Here is a 26,684-nt window from a genome sequence, read left to right as displayed (position 1 = left end):
TTAGCCATTAGAAAAATGCAAATCAAAACTACACTGAAACTCCAACTCACTCCAACAAGGCTGGCATTAATCCAAAAAACCCAAAATAATAAATGTTGGAGAGGTTGTGGAGAGACTGGAACACTTACAAACTGCTAGTGGAAATGTAAAATGGTACGAACACTTTGGAAATCAATTTGGGGCTTCCTTTTTTTAAAAAAAAACTAGAAATAAAACTACCATATGATTCAGCAATCCCACTCCTTGGAATATATCCTATAGAAATAAGAGCCTTTACACAAACAGATATATGCACGCCCATATTCATTGCAGCACTGTTTACAATAGCAAAAAATGGAAGCAACCAAAGTGCCCATTGATGGATGAACGGATAAATAAATTATGGTATATTCACACAATGGAATATTAAGCATCAATAAAGAACAATGATGAATCTGTGAAACATTTCATAACTTGGGGGAATCTGGAAGGCATTATGCTGAGTGAAATTAGTTGCAAAAGGACAAATATGGAGACTACTATTATAAGAACTCGAGAAATAATTTAAACAGAGAAGAAAATATTCTTTGATGGTTACAAGAGTGGGGAGGGAGGGAGGAAGAGTGGTATTCACTAATTAGATAGTAGATAAGAACTATTTTAGGTGACGGGAAAGACAACACACAATACAGGAGAGGACAGTACAACTAGACTAAACCAAAAGCAAAGAAGTTTCCTGAATAAACTGAATGCTCTGAAGGCCAGCGTAGCAGGGGCAGGGGTTTGGAGACCATGGTTTCAGGGGACATCTAGGTCAACTGGCATAATAAAATCTATTAAGAAAACATTCTGCATCCTACTATGGAGAATGGCATCTGGGGTCTTAAACGCTAGCAAGCGGACATCTAAGATGCATCAATTGGTCTCAACCCACCTGGACCAAAGGAGAATGAAGAACACCAAAGACAAAAAGTAGTTACAAGCCTAAGAGACAGAAAGGGCCACATAAACCAGAGACTACATCAGCCTGAGACCAAAAGAACTAGATGGTACCTGGCTACAAACGATGACTGCCCTGACAGGGAACAAAACAGAGAATCCCTGAGGGAGCAGGAGAACATTGGGATGCAGACCTCAAATTCTCATAAAAAGACCGAGACTAGAAGGACCCCAGAGGTCATGGTCCCCAGATCTTCTGTTAGCCCAAGACAGGAACCGTTCCCAAAGCCAACTCTTCAGACAGAGATTGGACTGGACTATGGGATAGAAAATGATACCGGTGAAGAGTGAGCTTCTTGGATCAAGTAGACACATGAGACTAAGTGGGCAGCTCCTGCCTGGAGGGGAGATGAGAGGGCAGAGAGGGTCAGAAGCTGGCCGAATGGACATGAAAACAGAGTGGAGCGAAGGAGTGCGCTGTTTCATTAGGGAGAGAGGAACTAGGAGTCTATACCAAGGTGTATATAAATTTTTGTACGAGAGACTGACTTGATTCATAAACTTTCATTTAAAGCACAATAAAAATTAAACAAACGAACAAAAACAAAACAAACAAAAGAATGTCAATGTCGTGAAAGACATTGGGTCTGAGGAACTGCTCTAGATTAAAAAATGATAAAGTGATGTGACAACTTAATGCAACACATGGCCCTGAGTTGGCTCCTGAATGGAAAGAAAAACAACAGGTATAAAGGAACATGTATTGGCCAGTTTGAATCAGACAATCATATGGTCTGCTATGCCAGGAATGACAACTTGTTGCATTCATCATCAAAAAAAATTTCGAGATCTATCCTGAAGTACAATTCTGTCAATGATAGGATAATATCCATATACCTACAAGGAAGATCAGTTAATGTGACTATTATTCAAATTTATGCACCAATCACTGAGGCCAAAGATGAAGAAATTGAGGATTTTTACCAACTTCTGCAGTCTGAAATTGATTTAACATGCAATCAGGATGCATTGATAATTACTGGAGATTGGAATGTGAAAGTGGGAAACAAAGAAGAAGGATTGGTATTTGGAAAATATGGCCTCGGTGACAGCAATGATGCCAGAGACCGTATGATAGAATTTTGCAAGACCGACGACTTCTTTCTTGCAAATACCTTTTTTCACCAACATAAACAGTAACCGTACATGTGAAGCTCATCAGGTGGAATACGCAGGAATCAAATTGACTTCATATGTGGGAAAAGACGATGGAAAAGCTCAATATCATCAGTCAGAACAAGGCCAGGGGCCGACTGTGGAACATACCATTAATTGCTCATATGCAAGTTCAAGTTGAAACTGAAGAAAATTAGAACAAGTTGACAAGAGCCAAAATATGACCTTGAGTATATCCCACCTGAATTTAGAAACCATCTCAAGAATAGATTTGACATTGAAAGACCGGATGAGTAGTGGAATGACATCAAGGACATTATACATGAAGAAAGCAAGAGGTCATTAAAAAGACAGGAAAGAAAGAAAAGACCAAAATGTGTGTTAGAAGAGACTCTGAAGTAAAAGTAAAAGAGTTCAATGGAGGATTTCACAGGGCAGCTTGAGAATGCAAAGTATTGTAATGACAGTGCAAAGACCTGGAGATGGAAAACCAAAAGGGAAGAACACACTCTGCATTTCTCAAGCTGAAAGAATGGAAGAAAAAATTCAAGCCTCGAGCTGCAATTCTGAAGGATTCTATGGGAAAATATTAAATGACTCAGGAAGCATCAAAATGGAAATGGAAGGAATACAAAGAGTCCCTCTACCAAAAAGAATTGGTTGATGTTCAACCATTTCAGGAGGTACTATATGAGCAGAAACCAAGGGTACTGAAGGAAGAAGTCTAAGCTGCACTGAAGGCATTGCTGCAAAACAAGCCTCCAGGAATGGACAGAAAATAATTGAGATGTTTCAATAAACGGATACAGTGCTGAAAATACTTGTCTATGCCAAGAAATTTGGAAGACAGCTACCTGACCAACCAACTGGAAGAGATCCATATTTATGCCTATTCCCAAGAAAGGTGATCCCATTGAATGCAGAAATTATTGAACAGTATCATTAATATTACACACAAGTAAAATTTTGCTGAAGGTCATTCAAAAGCGGCTGCAGCAGTATATTGACAGGGAACTGCCAGAAATTCAAACCAGATTCAGAAAAGAATGTGGAACCAGGGATATCATTGCTGATGTCAGATGGTTTCTGGCTGAAAGCAAAGAATACCAGAAAGATGTTTCCCTGTGTTTTATTGACTATGTAAAGGCACTCAACTGTGTGAATCATAACAAATTATGGATAACATTGCGAAGAATGGGAATTCCAGAACACTTAATTGTGCTTATGAGGAACCTATATATAGATCAAGAGGCAGTTGTTTGGACAGAATAAGGGGATACTGAGTGGTTTAAAGTCAGGAAAGCTGTGTTTCAGGTTTGTATCCTTTCACCATACCTATTCAATCTGCATGCTGAGCAAATAATCGAAGAAGCTGGACTATATGAAGAAGAATGGGGCATCAGGATTGGAGGAAGACTCATTAACAACCTGACCAATAAGCAACATCATGATAAATGGGGAAAAAACTGAAGTTGTCAAGGATATCATTTTACTTGGATCTGCAATCAACACCCATGGAAGCAGCAGTCAAGAAATCAAAAGACGCATTGCATCGGGCAAATTGGCTGCAAAAGACCTCTTTAAAGTGTTGTGTTGAAGAGCAAAGATGTCACCTTGAAGACTAAGGTGTGCCTGACTGAAGCCATGATGTTTTTAATCGCTTCCTACGCATGTGAAAGCTGGATGATGAATAAGTAAGACTGAAGAAGAATTGACGCCTTTGAATTGTGGTGTTGGCGAAGAATATTGAATATACCATGCACTGCCAAAAGAACGAACAGATCTGTCTTGGAAGAAGTACAGCCAGAGTGCTACTTAGCCCTAAGGGAGGATGGCGAGACTCCGTCTCACATACTTTGGACATGTTGTCAGGAGAGCTTAGTCCCTGGAGAAGGGTATCATGCTTGGTAAAGTAGAGGGTCAGTGAAAAAGAGGACCCTCAATGAGATGGATTGACACAGTGGCTGCAACAATGGGCTTAAGCATAACGATGATTGTGAGGATGGTACAGGACTGGGGAGTGTTTCGTTCTGTTGCACATAAGGTTACTATGAGTCGGAATAGAGTTGGTGGCACCTAACAACAACATAAAGGAATATTATCGGTATAAATGGAGAAATTTGAGTATGGACTATATATTATAAAACAGTGTTATATCGATGTTAACTTTCTTGAGTGTGATAATTGCATTATTAGGAAGAATATCCTTGGTTTTAGGAGGTATCTGCTGATAAGGAAAACACCACGGCTTGGGTCAGGCACACCTTAGTCTTCAAGGTGACATCTTTGCTCTTAGCTCAGGCTATGCACCCACATGGTATAGCCCCAGGTGGACAGCTACTTTTTTAATATATTTACACATGGAGCCACCCTGACCATATTTGGCTTTTAAAAAAGGAAATTTCAGAGTCTTCAGGATAATTTTCACCAAGGATAGGCTAACCAAACCCCAATAATCAAAGGAAGTTCACAGAACCTATGAGTCTCTAGAATGTTCTGTTTTGACATAGTTTCATTGTTTTGTTTATACTGAAAGGCAGTGGAGTGAAATTGGTAGCAACACAGCTTCCGGCACTTGACAGCCTGAGCTCCAGCCCCAGCTCAGCCACGGAGGGCTGTGTGACCTCGAACAAGTTACTTATCTCTCAGGATAATAACAAGGTTATTATGAGGAGTAAGTGAGATAATACTTGTTAAAATCTAAGGACGGTGCCTGGCACAGAGAAGAACTCAATAAATGTTAATGTTTGTTATGGATAGAATTGTGTCCTTCGAAAAGATATGTTGATATTCTAACCCCTATACTCGGCAGTGGGTATATACCTATGAATGTAACCCTGTTTGGAAATAAGGTCTTTGAAGAGGTTATCAGTTAGGTTAACATGAAGTCATACTGGAGTAGGGTAGGTCCTAATCCTATATGAATGGTGTCCTTATAAAAGAGAAGAAGAGACTGGGAGACAGAAGAAGGATGCCCTGCGATGCTGCAGTTACAAGCCAAGGCATGCCTGGAGCTACCAGAAGCTAGAAGAGAGGCATGGAACAGATTCTCACTGAAAGCCTCAGAAGAATTAACGTGGCCAACACCCTGATCTTGGACTCTCACCTTCTGGACTGTGAAACAAAAAATGTCTGTTTTTACAAGCCATCTATTTTGTGGTATTTTGTGGTATTTTGTTATGCTGCCTTAGGAAATGAATACAATGTTTATCCATCTCCTTTTTTTTTTTTTTTTCTTCTGATTACCACCAGTCAGAGGAAACTTAACCACCACTCAGATAACAACATCTGTGATACCATCATCTTGCACATGCCCTTTGGAAAATAGATTCGGTTTTCTGAAAACAGGAAGATTTCTAAATATGGTCCATTAGCTCCAACCTATCTAGCACATGAAAATATACGCTTAGATGAACCCATGTATATAATTTCAAATGTCCACATGATCTTTTGAATAATTGAAATGAAGGCTTTGATTGATATTTTAGGCTTTTAAATAAATAAATATGCATTCATAAGGAGATTAGAAATGAAAATTATTGGTTAAAAACATAGGATGAAATATAGGGCAAGCAGCAAAGTTTTAGAAAGTTTGGTGGTGTTTCACATGTGCAACCAGAACATATTGTAGGGAGATGATTTAGCGCCTAAGTACCTTGTGAGCTAGACACTTAGTTTTACTGTAGCATTTTGGTTAAGGCAGCTGCTGCCTGAGCAAAGCTATCTTCATGCAGCTGGGAATGAACTAACCTCCCTTCCAGCCTCTTTTTTCTTGGCTGAGCACCCTTGTACGTCTTGCTTTGCTTCCCTTCAGAGTGAGATTCCTGTGGGATGCTGGAGGGAGGGAGTAGCTACCTTGAGGTGAGAGCATGTCCCTGCTTGCGTCTATTGGGAGATGCGCTGTTAACCCCTTAAGCCTTTCTAAGGATGCATGCTTCAGAGGAGGTCTCCATAAAGGCCTGGCTTCTTCTGTTTCTGGTCCTGACTCAGGGCGTGGGGCACCTAAAAGACAAAGAGAACACCAAGTTGTATTAGATGTCTGTTGTTTTTGCCAGCAGCCTCTTCCTTTTGGGGACCCACCTATCCCCTACTCAGAGCATGTGGTTTGGGTGGAGCTGTGTTTGTTCACTTCCTGGCTCCAGGGACAGGGATGTGACTGAAGCCTGGCTAATGAGAGTACCTCATTGCCTTAACCATATGACCCAAGCTTGGCCAATCAAAGGCAATTCTGGGACTTTAGCAAGGGTTTTTATTAAGAGGCATTCTATCTACTAGGATTAACAGGTAGAAGGTTAGCCTGGAATTTTAAGAGGCCATCTTTGTCACCACATGGAGAGAGCCTGCTTGAGAGGGAAGGCCAACAGGGTTGAGAGAGAAATAGTGCCCAGATGATGTTTTCTGAGTCTTGGATCCAACTGTGCGTGATGTTATCTGATCCTTGTATTTCCCAATTACATGAGCTAATACATTTCATTTTTTGCTTAAGACAGTTTGAGTTAGATTTCTGACAATTGCAGCTAAGATTCCTCGCTGACATACAAGGTATAGGAGAACTCAATGGATTAACTTTTCTCTGTACTTTATTTCTATTTTTCATTTAGCAGTGTGTTGACAAATTCAATGTATCTAATAGCTGTAAGAATCTGGTTCATAATAGTCTTACTGTGTTCCTGACCTTCCTGTCAGGGTCGTCATGGAGAGTTATCAGGATTTATCCCAACCTGGCTAATATCTTCCCCCAGCCCCCCACCCCAGTGTTTTAAGGAGTTAAGGGTAATTTTTTTTTAAAGGTAAAATTTACATACAGTGAAATGTCCAGATCTTAAGTGTACAATTCAGTGAGTTTTGGTAAATATACATACCCATGTAACCAACACTCCAATAAGGATTTAGAACCCCAGGGTTCCCTTATAGTATCCCCTTCCATTGACTGGTCTTTTAAGCTCAACAGTTATGCATTCTTATTCGTGGTGAGAATTCCAAACAGCCTTAGAACAAAATGGCTGCCTGTATGACTCCTAGGAATCAAAACTCTGAAAAATCTGTGGTAGTTCTGCTGAAGTTTCTAGAAAATTCAGAATTAGGGCCCCTCAAAATTGAAGTCAGCTGTTTAGAGTCACTTTTTCCCTCTGACTGCCCAGAAAATTCCCAGGAGTGAGAATGCACCTTAGACAAGGGTGCCGTAGAATGACTTAAGAAGGTCAGAAAGACTCTCTCTTTAGCATGCAAAGTGAGAAGTCACTCAGAAGCCATATCCAAAAAGCCTTCCAAAGTCCTGGGTGGAATTCATCTCTCTCTCCTTTGCCTATACACTCTTAGTACTTGGCTTAAAAAAAAAAATCTCTGCCCTGACAAGGATCTTAGAGGTCATTTAATGATGTTGTTTAATAACCTAATTCAAAATCAGGAAAAGGGCTCTTCACACAAACTTTTATAAGACAAGGATTCAAGTATTACTTTTTATCTTGACTGCCAGAAAACTCAGCTAAATCCATGAACTTAGCCCAGGTGTCTGATAACACCTATTTCTCTACTCCTCTTAACTTGTTCTTTTCTTTTTTGGTTGATATTTCATTTTTCAGTTGTCTTGTGTTACACTGTATTTATTTTTTATAAGTTGCCTGGAAATTCTTGCACCTCTACTCTAATGCCTTCCATACATTGGGTTTATTTGTTGGATGCTTGTCTTCCTTTGTATGTAAGATCCTTGGAGGTAGAACAGTGTCTTGCTATGTTCGTCTCTTCCACAGTTCAGCAAAACGCATTGCTTGATGAGGAGCTTAATAAAAAATATTTAAAACGGAAATAAACATGACTAGAAGAGGCCTATTTCTAAAATTTACCCTTTTTCTTCTAAAAAAAATTCTCTAAGTGGGATGACTCTAGGGAGAATCAGCAATGACACAGGAGTTGGATTAGCAGACCCCACATCCCAGTCATTCTTGGCCTGTCAGAGTTCCAACTAGAGTGCCCATCCACAGGGGTCCTACCTCTTCTGCAGGCTTTTTCTTTTGGGAGGTGTTGGGTATGGAAATGAATCTCCACTGGGAAGATGAGGAGCTCTGTTGGGGGTTCCTTGGCTTTAAATTGACTCCTTAGCGGGTCTAGGACTCTGGGTGATTCTTCTGAAATAGGAGGTAATTTCAAAGCCTTCGGTGCCTGGAGAAAATTTAAAAACAAAACAAAAACTAAGATGGCCAGTCTCCAAACCCTGTTGCCAGAAGGAGCAAACAATCTGCATGGCTAGGTGGGAACTTAGCTCAGTACCTGTGGCTGAGGAAGTAAATGGAACCAATCTGGGAGCAGTGCATCTGACAACAGCAAGGGCCCCTTTGCCTCTTCAGAGCTCAGTTCATTCCTTGTTAGTCTAGCCTCTGATTGCTTTGAGAATTATAAATGTGATAAATTCAAGAGCCTTGAAGAGGGAATGTAGTCTTTGTCTTACAGCTAGAGAAACTGAGCCCAATTGAAATGATGTAGCCGAGATTTCCATGTACTGACAGGGAGAAATTTTGGCATCTGTTGTTAAGAGAGAACAGCAAGGTACAGAACATTGTTTGAGCTTGTGATCTTTTGGTGAGAAAGGGCAGAAAATAGGGATGTACATTTGTGTTTGCTTGCTCTATGGAACCTCAAATTCTTCCTCTGTAAAATGGAGATAATCATGCTACCTACCACAAACAATTATTTGTGAGGATTAAATAAGTCAATATACATACTTATAATAGTAGGTGGAACTATGATTATTTCCATGATACTTTGAGAGTAGACTCTTTTTTTCATTAGAATATATAGGTGCATATGTGTATATATCGCCAGAACAGAACATGTCAAAGGGCGTCTCGTGAAGACAAAATAAATTATTATTACGACATGTGCAAAGAGCTGGAGATGGAAAACCAAAAGGGAAGAACACGCTCGGGGTTTCTCAAGCTGAAAGAACTGAAGAAAAAATTCAAACCTCGAGTTGCAATAGTGAAGGATTCTATGGGGAAAATATTAAATGACACAGGAAGCATCAAAAGAAGATGGAAGGAATACACAGAGTCATTATACCAAAAAGAGTTAGTCGATATTCAACCGTTTCAAGAGGTGGCCTATGATCAGAAACCGATGGTACTGAAGGAAGAAGTCCAAGCTGCTCTGAAGGCACTGGCAAAAAACAAGGCTCCAGGAATTGATGGAATATCAATTGCGATGTTTCAACAAACAGATGCAGCGCTGGAGGTGCTCACTCGTCTATGCCAGGAAACATGGAAGACAGCTTCCTGGCCAACTGACTGGAAGAGATCCATATTTATGCCTATTCCCAAGAAAGGTGATCCAACCGAATGTGGAAATTATAGAACAATATCATGAATATCACATGCAAACAAAATTTTGCTGAAAATCATTCAAAAATGGCTGCAGCAGTGTATCGACAGGGAACTGCCAGAAATTCAGGCTGGTTTCATAAGAGGACGTGGAACCAGGGATATCATTGCTGATGTCAGATGGATCCTGGCTGAAAGCAGAGAATACCAGAAGGATGTTTACCTGTGTTTTATTGACTTTGCAAAGGCATTTGACTGTGTGGATCATAACAAACTATGGATAACATTGCAAAGAATGGGAATTCCAGAAGACTTAATTGTGCTCATGAGGAACCTTTACATAGATCAAGAGGCAGTTGTTCAGACAGAACAAGGGGATACTGATTGATTTAAAGTCAGGAAAGGTGTGCATCAGGGTTGTATTCTGTCACCATACCTATTCAATCTGTATGCTGAGCAAATAATCTGATAAGATGGACTATATGAAGAAGAACGGGGCATCAGGATTGGAGCAAGACTCATTAACAACCTTGTTTGCTGAAAGTGAAGAGGACTTGAAGCACTTCCTAATGAAGATCAAAGACCACAGCCTTCAGTATGGATTGCACCTCAACATAAAGAAAACAAAAATCCTCACAACTGGACCAATGAGCAACATCATGATAAACGGAGAAAAGACTGAAGTTGTCAAAGATTTCATTTTACTTGGATCCACAATCAACACCCATGGAAGCAGCAGTCAAGAAATCAAAAGATGCATTGCATTGGGTAAATCTGCTGCAAAGGACCTCTTCAAAGTGTCGAAGAGCAAAGATGTCACCTTGAAGACTAAGGTGCGCCTGACCCAAGCCATGGTATTTTCAATCGCATCATATGCATGTGAAAGCTGGACAATGAATAAGGAACACCGAAGAAGAGTTGATGCCTTTGAATTGTGTTGTTGGCGAAGAATATTGAATATACCATGGACTGCCAAAAGAACGAACAAATCTATCTCAGAAGAAGTACAACCAGCACACTCCGTAGAAGCAAGGATGGTGAGACTGCATCTTACATACTTTGGACATGTTGTCAGGAGGGATCAGTCCCTGGAGAAGGACATCATGCTTGGCAGAGTACAGGGTCAGTGGAAAAGAGCAAGACCCTCAACAAGGTGGATCGACACAGTGGCTGCAACAATGAGCTCAAGCATAACAACAATTGTAAGGGTGGCTCAGGACCGGGCAGTGTTTCATTCCGTTGTGCATGGGGTCACTATGAGTCGGAACTGACTCGACGGCACCCAACAACAACAACAACATGTGTACATATACATACATACATACACAGATACGTACATATATACGTATGTATATATAGATATATAGGTGCATATGTGTATATATATGTGTATGGAGTCCCTGGGTGGTGCAAAAGGTTAGCTTGTGCAACTGCTATCAGAAAGGTTGGAGGTTCGAGTCCACTCGGAAGCATCTCAAAAGAAAAGCCTGGTGGTCTACTTCTGAAAAATCAGTCACTGAAAACCCTGTGGAGCATAATTCTACTCTGACACAGATGAAGTCACCATGATCAAAACTGACTTGACCACAGCTGGTAAGGTAATGTGTGTGTGTGCGTGTGTGCGTGCGTGTGTGTAAGGTAGTGTGTGTATGCGTGTGTGCATGTGTGCGCGTGTGCGTGCGTGTGCGTGTAGACAGAGAGAGAGTAGAAGTAGTAGTCAGAGCCTCCTGTTTCCAATTTTTCAAAAGTTGCTGGAATTTTCTTCTTTTAGTTTACAACCTTTGACATATGAACTTAGCTTTAAGAAATGTGTGTGTGCTAAATTTTGGATGTTAGGGAGCTCCATTTCATAGAAAAAATAAAAAACATTTCTCACTTTTTTAGTGCTCAAAAAAAAAAATCAGAAACACATATAAGCATCCTACATCTCTAAGTTGAATGAGGAGGGAAATTCAACCAAAATACATGCAGGGTAACATTTATAATTTTGAGACATTAAGAAAATTCTTGACTAAACACATACACGTAGGATATTTGTGTTCCGGGAGGCCTTTACTGTCCAGATGCTGGCTGCCCACCAGCTGCCCATCTTTGAATACTGACCTTGTGCATTTTGTTTGACAGGGTTTGCATTTAGAAACCTATGTGCAAACTCAAACAATTTGTGTGAGATATGACTGACAAGCCAAGACTTAATTTTTTTATTCTAATTAAAAATTTAAACAGCATTTCTATATAGTGGAAAATATTGCTCTCTCCTGCTAAACTATATACAGGAGTTGAGGAAAGGGGCTTCCTTTCCTCTGATCCTGGCTCAGTTCTGGGCCGCCTCAGGATTTCAGATGGAGGGCCTTCTTTAAGCCTGCAGTGACTCTGGCAGGTCAGCCTGCTGCTGACCTCTGGTCCAAAGGAGCCTGGGAAGACAGAGGTCCTTCTGGTATGGATGGGAAGGTGTAGATTAGCTTAGATACAGGGAATCTGAGAAAATCCTGATCAGACTGTAAACAAACTCTCGGCACCCAGGCTACCTGGAATGCCCATGCCTCCTTCAGCATCACTTCAGATGACACAAATCCCCACAATTAACTAACATGGCTGTAGTTCCCAATTGGACACATGATAAAGCACGTCACCTCCTTTCATCCTTGCCTCAGCCCTGTGTGATTGGAATTATTTTCTGTGAACAGAGATACAGTCACTGCAACTCAGATAGTGGAGCGACCCACCCAAATTCACACAGCTGCTGGGGCTCCAGACCAGGTCTTTGCCTTCCAGAGCCCCTGCTTGTTTCTGTTTATCACTGGTGCCTCAGAACTGCCCAAGACTCACAAAGAACTGCAAGGCAGGACCAGGCCAAAGGCAGCTAAGAACATCTCTAAGGAAGGAGATGAACTTGGCTTCTGGAAGAGGCTGGTAAGCTTGAAAAATTTACCCTGCATTTTCCAGTTGAGCAAATTGAGCCAAACTAAAATAAAAAAAAAATTTTTTTTTTTTAAATTTTATTGCTGGACTCACAATCTTGAGCCTTTTGAGTTTGAAGTGGGCCAACTGCTTACAAGCTCAAATTCTGTCCTTACATCTTTATGTATAACTCATGGCCCCTTAAGAGAACAAAGGATTCTGTTGCCACCAGAGAAGGTAGCATCGAGGGGAGCCAAAATTCCTTGTAGTTCACTCTTTTCAAGATTTAGTAAATTAAAAAAACAACTTTATTCCAGCCCCATATGGTCATCTCAGAAGTGGGTGAGGCCAGTTCTTTGTTGAGACATCACTTTGTTCCTAGATTGGGATTAACCTTAAACACACACACACACACACACACACACACACACACGACCTTTTTCTTCTTCACTTCCCCAGGTGTCTTTTTTTCTGAGCCAGTGGCAGACGGTACTGGAGGGAGAAGGCATCTTTCCGCAGGAGGCTCCTGTAACAAGTGGCTGCTTCTGTCCTTGAGTAGCTTCACATTTCCCTGTTTGTCTGCAGAAACAGGATGGCACTGAGGACTTATTAGTTGCAGGTGTGGGGATGGACAGTTGATTTTCAACTTTTGTCACTTTTTTGGCTAATGGGAAGAAAGGCAGCGAGGGTGACAAAGGACTGAGGCAGCTACGTTTTGGCTGAGGTGGGCTCAGAGATCCCTGATTTCATTATCTGGGTTGGGTTCTTTCTGTCTGAGTCAGGCAATGGAGAGAATGATAACAACAATAACAATATGCATTGAGCACTTAATATAGGACAAGAATGGTGCAAAATATTTTACATGCATTTACTCACTTAATCCCACAATAGGGTTATAGGAAATTAGTATCATCACCATTTTACAGATGAGGAAACTGAGCCTCAGCAAGATTAAATAACTTTCCAAGATCACACACAGCTAGGAAAGGGGCAGGATTTGAACCCAGGTGGCCTGATTCCTAAATGTGTATTAATCATTAGACAAAGAGGAGATCATCAGGGTCCCATATCAACCTCCAACTGGACACTGGCTGTTATTTTCTAAGGTTAGTAGCACAAGGAAGTGACACTTTCAATGCCTCAGTGTGCTCAAATGAATCCTGCATGATTAGGTTTACCCAGATCAACAAGCAAGACACTAGGCTACTTACCAGTAAGATCTACCTTCCTATTGGGGAAGGCGCCTCCACAGAATGTAATGTGGGATTTGTCACTCGGGAGCCAAGAACGATCAATGTAGGCATGCCCGAAGGGCCTCCCAGAGGTTTGCTGCATCTTTTCATTGTGGCTTTCCTCTGAAGCATGCATACGATGGTAATTCTCCATTGATGTGTCCTAGGGAACGAAAGATACACATTCCTGTAAACAGGCTTTTATAAAGGAACAGAGCAGGTTCCTTTAACAGCCAGACCTTGTGGCTAGACTTTTGGTTCCAAGGGTCAAATCTCTTTTGTATGCTGGGAAGAAAAACATGGTTATAATAGCAGGATCTCTAGAACATTTTATTATTGATGGTAGTAAGAATGACATTTAACCATGCCTGACGTATTCTGCTTTCTTGCTAAAAAAAAAAAAAAAAAATTTAAGAATCAAAATGAAGTGCTACTTTTAGGGCAGTGAAACCATCCTGTATGGTATTATAATGGTGGACATATGACATTAGTATTTGTGAAAACCCATAGGACTGTACAACACAAAAAAATGAACCCTAATATAAATGATAAACTTTAGTTAATAATAACATAATCCATATTGGTCCATCAATTGTAACAAATGTACCATGTGAATGCAAGATGTTAATACTAGGAGAAATGGTGTGTAGGGAGAAGAGGGAGTATATGGGAGCTCCTCTACTTTCTGTACAATATTTATGTAAACCTAAAACTGCTCTAAAAAAATAACATCTATTAAAAAAAATGAAGTGCTAGTGTCATTGTCTCTGTCTGTCATAAAATGTCTCTTTTCCCTCCCCCTCCACTGTGTGGCACTTCTCTCCCTCTTTCCTGTTCTCATTGCTATATGACCTTCTTGTAAGTCAAATGAGTTTAAGATGAGAGCAGATGTTGTCTATGTTGTTTGAACCACTGTCATCTAGTGTACACACACAAAAGTGTACACACACAAGTGTACATGCACACATACACATGCCTTAAAGTTTAGAAAGCATTTCTACATTTTAACTTATATAATCCTCATAACGACTCATGGGTTGCTGTGAGTTAAAAATGGACTCGACGGCACCTGACAAAAACAACAACAATCCTCATAGCAGCCTTGTGAGATATTTGTTATCAAAGTTCCACTTTATAGAAGGGGTAACTAAGGCTCAAAGTTAGTTAAGTTTCTCGGCCAGGCTCACCACAACTAGTGAGATGCAGTACTCAAACTGAGGTTTTTCCAACGTAAACACCAAGAGCTCTTTTTTCTAGGCAAAACTACTGCTGCTAGACGGCGGAGGGAGTAGAAGAGTATCTGTAGTTAAATAAGTTTGGAAAACTCTGTGTTACACAAAGTTAAACCAGCTACTTTATGATAGAACTTCTCAAAGTCATCCATATCGAAATGTGCAGTTTGGCTCTCTGGGAGGGGGGTACAGTATGCAGTATTTCCTGTAGGTACTTGGCCATGAAACCCTTTCTCATGCAGCATCTGGCAATACTAGGGTTCCACAGACAACATTTTGGGAAGTGGTGGTCAAAGTCATCTTAGTTTACTTGTATGGTCTATGAAAGTCCCCAAGAAATGGTGATGGGAGGGAGCCCATCAGAAATTGTACCTCTGCCCAGGTTTCATCATCCTGCCAGCGTTGCTTCCTGAGTGACGGCAAGTGAGCCCCTTGACTGCTCTGGTTCTTGGCCACAGATCCCTCGTCCACGTATCCACTAGCCTCAGCTTCCCCTTCATCTAGGCCCTGGTGACCTGCAAAGTTGAACCGTGGGTCAGCCCTGTAACTCCAGAGGTGGGCACGGTGCTGTTAGCTGCTTCCAAACGGCCTCCTTTCTTACTTTTCTGAGCAAAAACGTTCAGGGCCCTTGTTCCCCCCCTTTCCTTAATTCTGTATTTTTAGAGCACCTTCACCGATGTGGCAGCCAGGTCAGTGAAAACATAGCTGCACCGGGAGACAGGAGACTTAGGGTTCAGTCTTCATTTCTTGGATACGGTTTACTCATCTGTAAAATAGGGATATAATTTCTTGCCCTTGCTTCCTTGCAGCGTTGTCTGGAGCTCATATCAGATAATGAATGTGACAGCCCTTTGTAAATGGAGAGGGATAGTGGATAAAAGTGGTGTAATTAAGGCGTGACCTAGCCCTGCTCTGTGGTCCTTGAGGTGCTCAGTTTGAAGCAAGCTCTTGGGTTTCCTGGGCTGTCTGTTGGTTGTTTACTTGTGGGCCAGCCTCCTCCAAATGCACTGTGATGGGACCACTGCTTAGCTCTCTGACTTACCCTGTCTATGCAACCCTCAGGAAGGATCTGAGTCAACAGATGACTCCAGCATATTTAACAAGTCTTTCATCAACAGTTTAAAGGGTCCTGCAGCTATTTTCAGCACTTACTCAAGGTAGATTTATTGCTGAAACAGTCTGGCAAACCTGTCTTGTTTGGAGCCAAGCATTAGCAATACCTCCACTCCCAGCATGCAGACCTGTGAAACAATGTGGGGTTGTCTTTCATCCAGGGATCTGGAAGCCTTTGGGAGCCTGTGTATGTATGATAAAGCACTGGACTTCTGAAGGTTCCTTCTCCTTCCCTGAGCCAGCCTCACCTTCCCTCTGTGTTTTCCAGCCCTCACCTCCATTCATCATTCCCATCCTTGGTGCATTGGATCAAGAGTCAAATAAATGCCTGCTTGTGGGATTACCCCCTTCTTCCAGCTCTCCTTCTTCTGCCCATTGGCTCTTGAAGGCTACTCTGAATTTGAGCTGATGCCAAGTGTTTTGGTGGAACAGACCCAGGCTCAGGCTTAGGTTAGGAGGGGTCTGCTCAGGTTTTAGTGGTCCAGAGAAGCCTGATGGGCTTGGGGACTCCTCAGTCTGATGTGGTCCAGGGCCACATAAGGCCTGCCCCAAGAAGACCTAAATGCCATACAGAGTGCAGCACTAAAGACTTATGTGGGTATTCTGGAATAATCCCCTGAGATCAGGCCACACCCTAGATCCATCCTTTCTGGTTAGATTCACCTGGAACTGGACACATTTCTGTGGGTGGAGGAGATGGAATTGTGGCCAAATGTCCACTCACCTATTGAATATTCTTAGCGTCAGACTGTTTAAGTTGGGGCACAGGGTTGTGGGTAGGGAGATACAGAGAGGCATTCTTCCCTTTGGCTATATCCCAAGTGAGATTGAATATGTGACTCAATCTATGTGCGGGGAAACCAGGATTTTTCTCAGTAAACATCACCATCTGTCTCATTTGTTTATGCTTAATAGAAACTGGTTTGTAAGCTGAGTATTGGGAGGTTTGATGTTGAAAAGAGATCACAAAACCTGGTCTCTCTGTATCTCAAACATGGATTCAGATCGCCAAATCATCTGCACTGGGGTAGCAATTTAGAGCTTTTAGAGAGCTTTACCTTCATCTTCTCTGTGACTATTCTCAACAAGCCTTGGAGGAAGGAATGCAAATACCATTATTCCCATGTTACAAATGAGCAAACTGAGATTGCAGGCAGCATAAGTAACTTGTCCAAAAACATCACATTGCTGGGGTATCTGGGATTTGCAGCCAGGGCTTTTACTACTTCTCCAAATAAAGTGTCTGGTAAAGAGAGAGAGGCCAAGGGGAGATAAAGTCAAAACCAATAAAACCACTAGTCAAGGTATAAGTTACAGCCTTCGAGCTGCTTTTACTTCTTTAAAAGTTGAGTTTTGGCCCCTGTGATCATGGGCAATTGCGCATTGCAATTAGTTTGTAATTATGCTTAAAAACCTAAGCCAGGGAAGTCTGTAACAAACATTTATTGAGGACTTACTACGTGCCAGGCACTGCATTATCCCATTTGACTTCCATGTACAACCCTGCGAAGGAAAGGCAGACATGGTCACCTCCATTTTATAAATGAAGAAACTGAGGCCCAGAAAGGTCGCATAGGTTGGAAGTCTGGTGCGAATGGCTACGTGTTTAACCACTATTCTATATGGTCTCTCTGTTTTCTGCCTGATAGTGACAACTCCTTGGTGTATGGCATTAGAGAAATCACTTGATCCCTTAAGTGTGCAGTGTTATCCACCTAAAAAAGGGAATACTGCAATTTACTGTCCAGGAAGTTTGCCTCCCAAGGCATTAAAGTCTAAGGATACTAGCTGGAGACAGTCAAATTTTTGAAAAGAAACGGACGAGGCAATGATGAGGTAGGGTGCCATCTGGGGAAGGGCAGAAGGTGCCCAGACAGGGGCATTACTGGGTGAGTTTACTACTCCCCAGAATATGCATGTCCTAGAAACTTGATCTTTTCAGTGCCCCTGAATAAACTGGTCTCAGGGATATTGACCCACATTAGCAAAGTGCATAGAGACTAATGTATAGACCAGGGCATTAATTTACAAAGAGGAATATGATTGCCTGTAAAGAACAGGGCCAGGAAACATTTTGTTCCATTGTACCTGGGTTTGCCACCAGTTAGGGGCCAACTCAACAGCAGCTAACAATAACAACAATGACTACAATATGGCTGGAATATTTAATTGCACCACTCATCTGATAGACCAGCTACTCTACTTATCCTGATCAGACCCCTTTCCCAAGGACAGGGCTTGGTCAGGTACTGCCATTGTTTCTAGAAATTTCCCTTTTCATTTGAGAAAAAATTACCTTTATATTATATTGGGCTCTTGTTCTTTCCTTAAAAGCTCTGGTATCAGCCAAGACCCCGTTCTTTGCTCATTATGGCTACTCAGTCATCTTTTCCCATCTCCCTTAGCAAAGGCAACTTCTGGCTCTTTTAATGCTTCAAGTTCCTGAGAATAATATTGACAGCTAAAATCCTCGTGGTAATGCACAGCTTACAGAGAGCTCACAATCATTTTCTGTGTAGTAATGTGGTAGATCTCGTTATGCACATTTCACAAACGAGAAACAGAAGCTCAAACAGGTAAGTGACTTGCTCAAGATCTTACATCTAGTAAGTGAGAGAACAGCCATTACAACCCATATTTCTGGTTCCAAAGTCTGTACTTTTCCCACGTGATGTGACCACAAAGCCACAGGGTCAAAGCATGTCAGAATGGAACAGACCTAAGAAATCACTAAAAATCCGGAGTCCAGATCTGAACTCTCCAATGCAGTATCCACTAGCCGCATGTAGCTATTTAGGCCTAAATCAATTTAAATTAAATACAATTACAGTTTTAGTTTCTCAGTCTCACATTTCAAGTGCTCAGTAGCCATATATGGCTAATGGCTACTATATTGAACAGAAGATATTATAGAACAACAGTGCTGTTCTGGACTAAAACTCTCATTTTAGAAATGAGGACAATGAAACTCACAGCCCCCTAGACCTTATTTTGGGAAACTCCATTTTAAGGCACTAAAAGTCCAAATGTTTGAGAACTGATCATAAAATCAACATGTACCTTGTTCAAAAGATTTCCCTTGTTGAGTCCAAAATGGAGGGAAGACAGGCAGGAAGTGGTATTTTGGGGGTACACCTGAAAGATCTTGTTGTGGCCTGAGATTCTTTGGTATATTAAGTTGTCCATCCTGGAGCAGCACAGAATCCTTGATGCATCCTGAAGGACAGGTCAGGAGTTATTGGTAAAAATAATGGTCATCAATCTAGAGTACTTGGAGATAACTACAAGATTCCTGGCTTTGGTCATTGCCCATTAAGGAAGACAGTTAGAAAAATAAGAAGGATTAAAAAAGCAGATGGACCCCATAGAGGCTTCTCTATCCAGTGTCTTGAGTGCTTCTGGTCCTGTGCCACTTGTGTGTTTCTTCCACTCTGCTATTCCCAAGAACTGGGTCTCCCTGGTGGAAGAAACATGGCCACCTCTTTGGGGTTGGGTAAAAGGCTCCTACCTTAGGAAGAGAAAGCAAAATGTAGTGGATATACTCTGGTTCATTCTGAAGCCCTCACCCTCAACCGCCTTCTCAATCCAACCACTCTATTAGGATTTATTGAGGTCTTACCAGTGGTTCCAGCCCTCTGTTAGGCAGTGGGGCAGATATAGAGGTACCAGGCATGTGCCCTTTTTAAAGGCACTAATAGTCTTTTTAATAGCCTTTTAGAGAAACAAAGCTCACCTGTGCTCAACTGTGTGGCCCTAGGTGTCAGTGTGATATAAGGCCAGAAAACGAGGGGCTCAGTATTGATTGGAGTTGTCAGAGAAGACTTTATAGAAAATATGGGCTTGAAAGGTGGGTAGGATTCATAATAGGAGTGGAAAGAAGGGACCTGAGAACACACTAGCATCATAAAGGGAGTGAACTCTGAGATGTGAGGGTACAGGGTGGTAGGGACCACTGGGCCAGTGGTCTCATACCAGCCCCAACCTAGTTCCTCCAGCCTGTGGGAACTATGGCAAGGGGCCCAAGAATGCATGTGCACATGTGTCTTTTCTTAAACCGCACATTTTAGCCATATGACTCTCCTGTGGATGGGTCTGAAACAATTTTTGTTGTTAAGAGGGGCACTCGTCCTCAAAAATCTTGGGCCTCGGCTGCTCTCTGCCTCACCTGATAATAAACAAATCTTTGGTTAAGAGGCTCTTTCTCATAAGTGTTAAATAAATGGATCTGCCTACAACTTTGGGCCTGCCATCTAAGTAAAACCAATTATTGGACAAGCTCACATCTTTCATTTTGCTTCAAGTTGCCAATTATTGGGAAGAGAGTTGTTTTCTCTTCTTTTCCAGGGTAAACCTATAAAGCAAGAGGAAAGTCAGTCTTCCTCTGGTCCTGTCTGTTTATTGGTGCTGAAGAAATGGCAAACAGCCTAGCGGACACCGGCAAACCCTACTGCTCACCTCTCTCATCCCCAATAGGTTCGCCAAATAAAACAGAAAATGTCCAGGTAAAATTGAATTTCAGATAAACAGTGATTTTTTTTTTTAGGCTAAGTATGTGCCATATATTGCAAGTTTAACTGTGTTTGTGTATGTGTGTGCAGGAGCGCTGTGTATACATACTAAACCTGGAAACGCTAATTCCCAACCATTTCTGGTTCCCATTGTTCAAGTCTTTGCAAGTGCATTTGGGGTCTCTGTCTAGCAGTATGGTGTCCATCTCAGTTCCAAGTGGATTGTCCTGGACAGCTGCCATCTTTAAGAGGAGGAGTCCTAACATTTCCACTTCCTGGAGGACCTAAGGTCACCTCAGATGGGGAACTAGGGAACTAGGGAATGTTGGGAAGAATATGCAGCTGGGAGTGCAGGGAGGCTCTGGATTCTGGTTGCAGCTCTGCTTTTGGCTGAATGGCCTTGGGCAAATTATTTTGCCTCTCTGGGCCTCTTTTTCCCCCTTATCTTGTAAAATATGGGGGTCGAACTGGAGGATCCCTGAGTGAGGAAATTTCAGAAGAAAATTCTGGCATGGGATGTGGAGCATGAGGTTGCTGAGGAGATTGGTGGTGATGGCAAGACTTCAAGCTGTATTTCCCTCTGCAGATTTGGGGGGATTGGGGATGAAAGGTGTGATTGAGGCTTGAGGGTTACAAGCTTGAGAAACTTTGCTTTAACATGAAATCAGCCCTGAAATTCTGGTGTTTGAAAGCTTGATGTAAAACACACTCTCATGCCCGAATGAGAGGCAGGGCATTTCGGGTGCCCTCCACCACTTCCCTACTAACCTGCACACTGGAGCCTGTACATGGTGTCAGGAGTCCATTTCCGCAAGAGGCGTCGGAGGTATCTCTTGGCTGAATACCCAGGCTGGATCTGCCGTTGGGCCTTGTTCTTCGGCTGGCTTTGGAAGTGGAGGTATGGTTGCCAGGCTCTGCTCTGTTCCCTCTGTTGGGACACCAGTTAGAAAACAGTGTAACTGCTGAGCCCTGAGACTCCCAGTGATACAAACTGGTTAGCACAATCCTCATCAGTAATCCAGAGACTCCCGGAAGGTGCTGGAAGGCACCAGAAACAGATGCTTCAGCCAACAGATAAAAACCAAGAGCCCACAGAGCAAAGCTCTGAAAGGCCCCTGCAGATCTGCAGTTGGAAGGAGAAGGAGAAATGACAAATACCAGACCCCATCTTGAGGCAGAGCATGAGAAGGGATAAAAAGCCTCAAAAGAAAACACATTATCTAGTTCGGCCTGTGGAAATCAATTTAGTACCTTAAAAAGTGGTGCTGTATAGCAATGAGAAAGCCAGCTCAGCAAATCAGCTTCGGCATTCAATGTTTGTAATATGAATAACAGGTCAAACAAACCATGTCCTATGTTCAGGGGGACCCTGGCATTCTGAAAATATCTGGCTCCACTGTATTTCATTTCGGCCTAGGGAGAATTTTCTGGGGACCGGCCTGCCAAAGTCAGTGCCACTGTTCAAAACGTTGTGGGGGGTAAATGTGAATAGTAACATCTTACACTTGGCTAGGGATATACATAATAAAAAGAACGTTCACCTTATTATAATCTTACAAAGGTGGACTGAGTTAATATTACAACCACTGAAATGGCACAGAAACCCTCAGAGGATGATAGGTCAAGAATAGCAAACATGTGGTACTTGTGCTAACACCTCTCACCCTCCCGCCTTGTCTACAGCAGATATCACTAATCCGTTATGGCATTCTTTCTTGCTGAATTGATTGTGGTGTCAGCATCTTCTTCTATTATATATGATAACATGCAAAGCGCTTAGGTGTTCAGTTCAATAAAATTTGACAATTGCGTAAACCTTTGTAACCACCACACAAAACAAGACATATGATATTTTCATCACCTCAGAAAGTTTCCTCATGCCCCTTTCCAGTTGCACGCTCCACCCTCCAGGTAACCATTATTCGGATTTCTATTACCATGCATTAGTTTTGTCCATTCTTGAACTTCATATAAATGGAGTCATACAGCATATATTCTTTTGTTCTCCATGAAAGTGCTCCACATGATGTTCCAGTGAGAGCTGACATGAGGGATGGAGCCCATTTACCACCCCTTGGTTAAGCGGCTCACTCAACGCAATAGTGTAGACAAGGAAATAGAGGTTAAAAGACTTAACCAGTTAGCAGTTGGGTTGGGATCAGAATCCAGGGCTTCAAACTCCACATCAGTGCAAAGCCTCTGTCCTTCAAGAACTTACCACCTCATCGATGGACCAGGACCTAACACCATGAACCATTTAATGTGAAAACAAGAAATAAAACATAGTTTAAAAGTAGGTGACTCAGTGAGTGCCACAGGCAGTAAGATCTGTAAGACTAAAGAGACCAACACTTGCACACTAGTTAGGATCCTTCTGTTTGGAAGGTGTAAAACCTGGCTTAACTGGTATAAACAATGAGAAAGTTTATTATCTTGTATTACAAAACGACCAAATGTTGGAGAGTTCCATAAAAACAAAACAAAACAAAAAACCGCATTGTCATCAAGTCAATTCTGACTCACAGTGACCCTACAGGACGATAAGATCTGCCCCATAGAGTTTCCAAGGAGCACCTGGTGGATTCCAACTGCTGACCTTTTGGTTAGTAGCCGTAGCTCTTAACTACTATGCCACCAGGGTTTCCTAGAGAGTTCTAAGCTTCGTTAATTGGACGGTTCTGTGGCCCAGGTCAGCATCTTTTAGCTCTGTGAGTGTTTGTGGTCACAAGCACATTGAGATTCTGTAGCTGCCACACTGTTGGTGTCATAGCCTCATTGATGACCTTTGATGCCTTCTTCTTGCATCTGTGGAGCTGAGGTTGTGGCACTCTTGCACTGGGCTCCATTCTCTTTCTGAAGAGGCCTGGGGTGATGCATGCACTTACACTTGACAAGAAGCTTTGACATCCTGAGACTGGATTGTTGTTATTGGGTACTGTTGAGTCTGTTCCAACTCATAGGGACCCCATGTGACAGAGCAGAACTGCCCCATGGTGTTTTCTTGGCTGTAATCTGTACAGAAGCAGATCACCAGGTCTTTCTCCTGTGGAGCTGCTAGGTGGGTTTGAACCACCAAACTTTCTGTTAGCAGCAGAGCACTTAACCATCACACCACCAGAGCCCCTGAGACTGGTTCTCTAGGCACCAAATCTCTTCTTGCCTCTGAGAAGTCTTTTCACTACAGCCTCACAGGCTTGCAGAGCCTGAACAACGGATACAGAGGGACAACAAGTGGGTTCAGAGAGCACAAACAGAAGATTAGGAAGGAGAGAGCTTGGTAGAAAGCATGCTGGACTTAGACCCAGGATGGCTGGGATCAGGCCAGTTTTGTGGTTCTGCCACTCAGAAACTTTCAGACCATGGACAAGTCCTAGAACCTCTCTGCACCTCTCTGTAAACTGGAACAAAAAACATGCAGCTGCCACCCGTCTGTTAGTGGAGGCCTGCGTGTTGCTGTGATGCTGAATGGGTTTCCATAGAGCTTCCAGACTAAGGCAGACTAGAAAAAAGGTGTGGCAATCTACTTCCAAAAATCAATGAAAATTCTATGGATCACAACAGCCCAATCTGCAACCAGGCAGTATTTAGTTCCATTGTGTATAGGGTCACCACGAGTTGGGAGCTGACTTAATGGCAGCTAACAACAATAAGGAAGTGGAAGGTTGATGGGTTTTGGAATCAGACAACACAAAAGTCAGATTTACAGTGCCTGGCACATAATAATAGGGGCTCAGTACTGTTGGTTAATGAATAAGTGAGTGAATAATTCCAATCTCAGTCACAGGACTACTCAGTCACCTAAATTACATAAACTCATTTGTAATACTGACCAGGGCAGATTATCCAAAAAGCAAGGTAAGCACAGTACTACCTTGCTTACCAGATCATCTGTAGTGAACAGTTTTACATTTTTTCATCACATCAAAGATTCTGCTTGTAGGTATGGTTGGCATCTGCCCAGGGGTGGATTAGCCAATAAGCAATGTAAGCGTGGGTTTATTTGTGCTTACTTACTAATCTGTAGTGAACAATTTCACATGGTGATGTAGTGAACAATGGTGATGTGAAATTGTTCACAGCAGATTAGTAAGTAAGCACAAATAAGCTCATACTTACCTTGTTTACTGGGTCATCTACCCCTGTCAGGGACTGTAAATTTGAGAAGAGGCTTTGATTCTATAGGAAGGTGCTGTTTGGGTGGGAAAGAGACAGATGCCAGCCATACCTAGAAGCAGAATATTTAATGTGGTGAAAAAACATGAAATTGTTCACATCAGATTAGTAGTGAAATGGGTTATTAACATCACACCTCATTGGAAAAACTGAAACATCGAGAGAGACCTAAGGCCTGCTTATGGCTACCGAGGAGGCTGGTCAGGGTTAAATCTATTCACTCATTTCCAACATATAGAATAATATTTTAAGTAGAAAAAACAAGATACAAGAGAGTACGTATAATACAGTTGTTGTTGGTGGGTGCTGTCGAGTAGATTCTGACTCATAGTGACCCTATAGAACAGAGTAGAACTGCCCCACAGAGTTTCCAAGGCTGTAATCTTTACAGGAACAGATCCCTCATAAAAATGTATCTTATATGTTTATAATCATGGTGGAAAGATTGGAAGGAAATAAATTAAAATGGTGGTATTAGGGTGCTTGGCAAATGATTATAGTTTCTTTTCTCCTTTTTAAAAAATAAAATTTTTCAGTAATACAGTTAAATTTCATTTATGAATGGAAAACATGTTTAAAAATTAATTTATTTCATTGCACCCACTCTGTTCTTATACATACTTCTCCATTCCCTCCCCAACATTATCCTTGATGTCTTATCACTCACCCAAATGTCACTCTAAAACATAAAAGGACAAGCTGGACAAATTGGGAGGCAGAAGGGAGACGAGAAGGGAGTTTCCACAGCAGAGAAAAAAAAAAAAAAAATGACAGCAGTAGGCTGGCTGCAGATGGTTTTGGACTGCTCAGGCCTGCTGTGGCTTTGCCAATCAACCCCAACTTCTGGTTTCTTCTGAAATGAGTAATTAGTGTGCACATAGCAGCCTGCTATCCACACTCCACTGCAAGTGCTTCCTTTATTGAAGGACTTGCTTTGGCCCATTCTCGTTCCTGATGCCCACCAGGCCTCCATACACATAGGTCTGAAGAAGAGCCCCACGCACCTGCCTTCACCATGGCACTGGCTACCCCAATCACCCGACCCTAGTGCTGGCAGCCAAGGGTTCTCAGAGGATGGAAGGAGCAGGTGGGGTCTGTACTCCTGCCCAGCAGACATGCGGTGGCAGGGCACCAGAGTCCCCAGTAAGGCAGGGCCCAGACAGTCAGCTGCCATCTTACCACAGAGAGTGACCCAGCCTTTGTGTGCAGGAGTTGACAAGATAGGTGAAGGAAGAAGCCCATAAAATCTCAGGTCTGGCAGCCCTTCTCCAGTTATATTGACAGCTAAGAGCCACACCTGTCTACTTACCACTGCCTAACCTTCCTCTGATTGCTCAGTCCTCTAGGTCACCCTTACCTATACCTGGAAAGTCTCTCTCCACTTATTTTTACCACAAGACTCAGTTCAAATTCTACCTCCTCTAAGAAGCCACTCTGGATTTTCCCATTAGGAAGCAATCACTATCTCTACCTCCTTTATACTCTCACAGTGTGTTAAAAGATTATAGACTAGCTCCTCTTCTACTGCTCGCCTCTCAGTTTGTCATCCTCTGGTAGCTTGCATGTTGCTGTGATGCTGGAAGCTATGCCACCGGTATTTCAAACACCAGCAGGGTCACCCATGGTGGACAGGTTGCAGCAGAGCTTCCAGACTAAGACCAGCTGGGAAGAAGGACCTGGTGATGTGCTTCTGAAAAAATTCACCAGTGAAATCTTATGGATAGCAGTGGAACATTGATATAGTGCTGGAAGATGAGTCCCTTAGGTTGGAAGGCACTCAAAATATGACTGAGTAAGAGCTGCCTTCTCAAAGTAGACTCGACCTTAATGATGTGGATGGAGTCAAGCTTTTGGCATCTCCATTTGCTCATGTGACACAACTCAAAATGAGAAGAAACACCTTCAAACATCCATTAATAATCATAATGTGAAATGTACAAAGTAGGAATCAAGGAAAATTGGAAGTTTTCAAAAATGAAATGGAACACTTGAAGATTGATATCCTAGGCATTGGTGAGCTGAAATAGATTGGTATTGGTCATTTTGAATCGGAAAATTATATGGTCTACTATGTTGGGAATGACAAATTTGAAGAGGAACGACATTGTATTCATCATC

At 42.2% G+C, this 26,684-nt stretch overlaps 1 protein-coding gene across 5 annotated transcripts in view; it reads right to left on the bottom strand.

The window, feature by feature from the left end:
• The window catches only part of KIAA2012 (KIAA2012 ortholog), a 143,727-nt gene that overhangs the window by 99,019 nt on the left and 18,024 nt on the right, over positions 1–26,684 (bottom strand). For 2 of the 5 annotated variants that reach the window (XM_049887879.1, XM_049887880.1), the window contains exons 3-9: positions 21,162–21,321; positions 18,946–19,101; positions 15,145–15,287; positions 13,520–13,703; positions 12,745–12,887; positions 8,085–8,253; positions 5,950–6,096 (exon numbers count right to left, since the gene is read on the bottom strand). In XM_049887879.1, coding sequence (XP_049743836.1) covers positions 5,950–6,096; positions 8,085–8,253; positions 12,745–12,887; positions 13,520–13,703; positions 15,145–15,287; positions 18,946–19,101; positions 21,162–21,321 — 1,102 coding nt within the window. The other 3 variants (XM_049887884.1, XM_049887882.1, XM_049887883.1) reach the window with 3 other exon arrangements.

This window comes from Elephas maximus, chromosome 6, assembly GCF_024166365.1.
Source record: "Elephas maximus indicus isolate mEleMax1 chromosome 6, mEleMax1 primary haplotype, whole genome shotgun sequence".
Classification (NCBI taxonomy): Eukaryota; Metazoa; Chordata; class Mammalia; order Proboscidea; family Elephantidae; genus Elephas; species Elephas maximus.
Note: the sequence above shows the minus strand (reverse complement) of the source record. Positions and strands in the feature narration are given on the sequence as shown.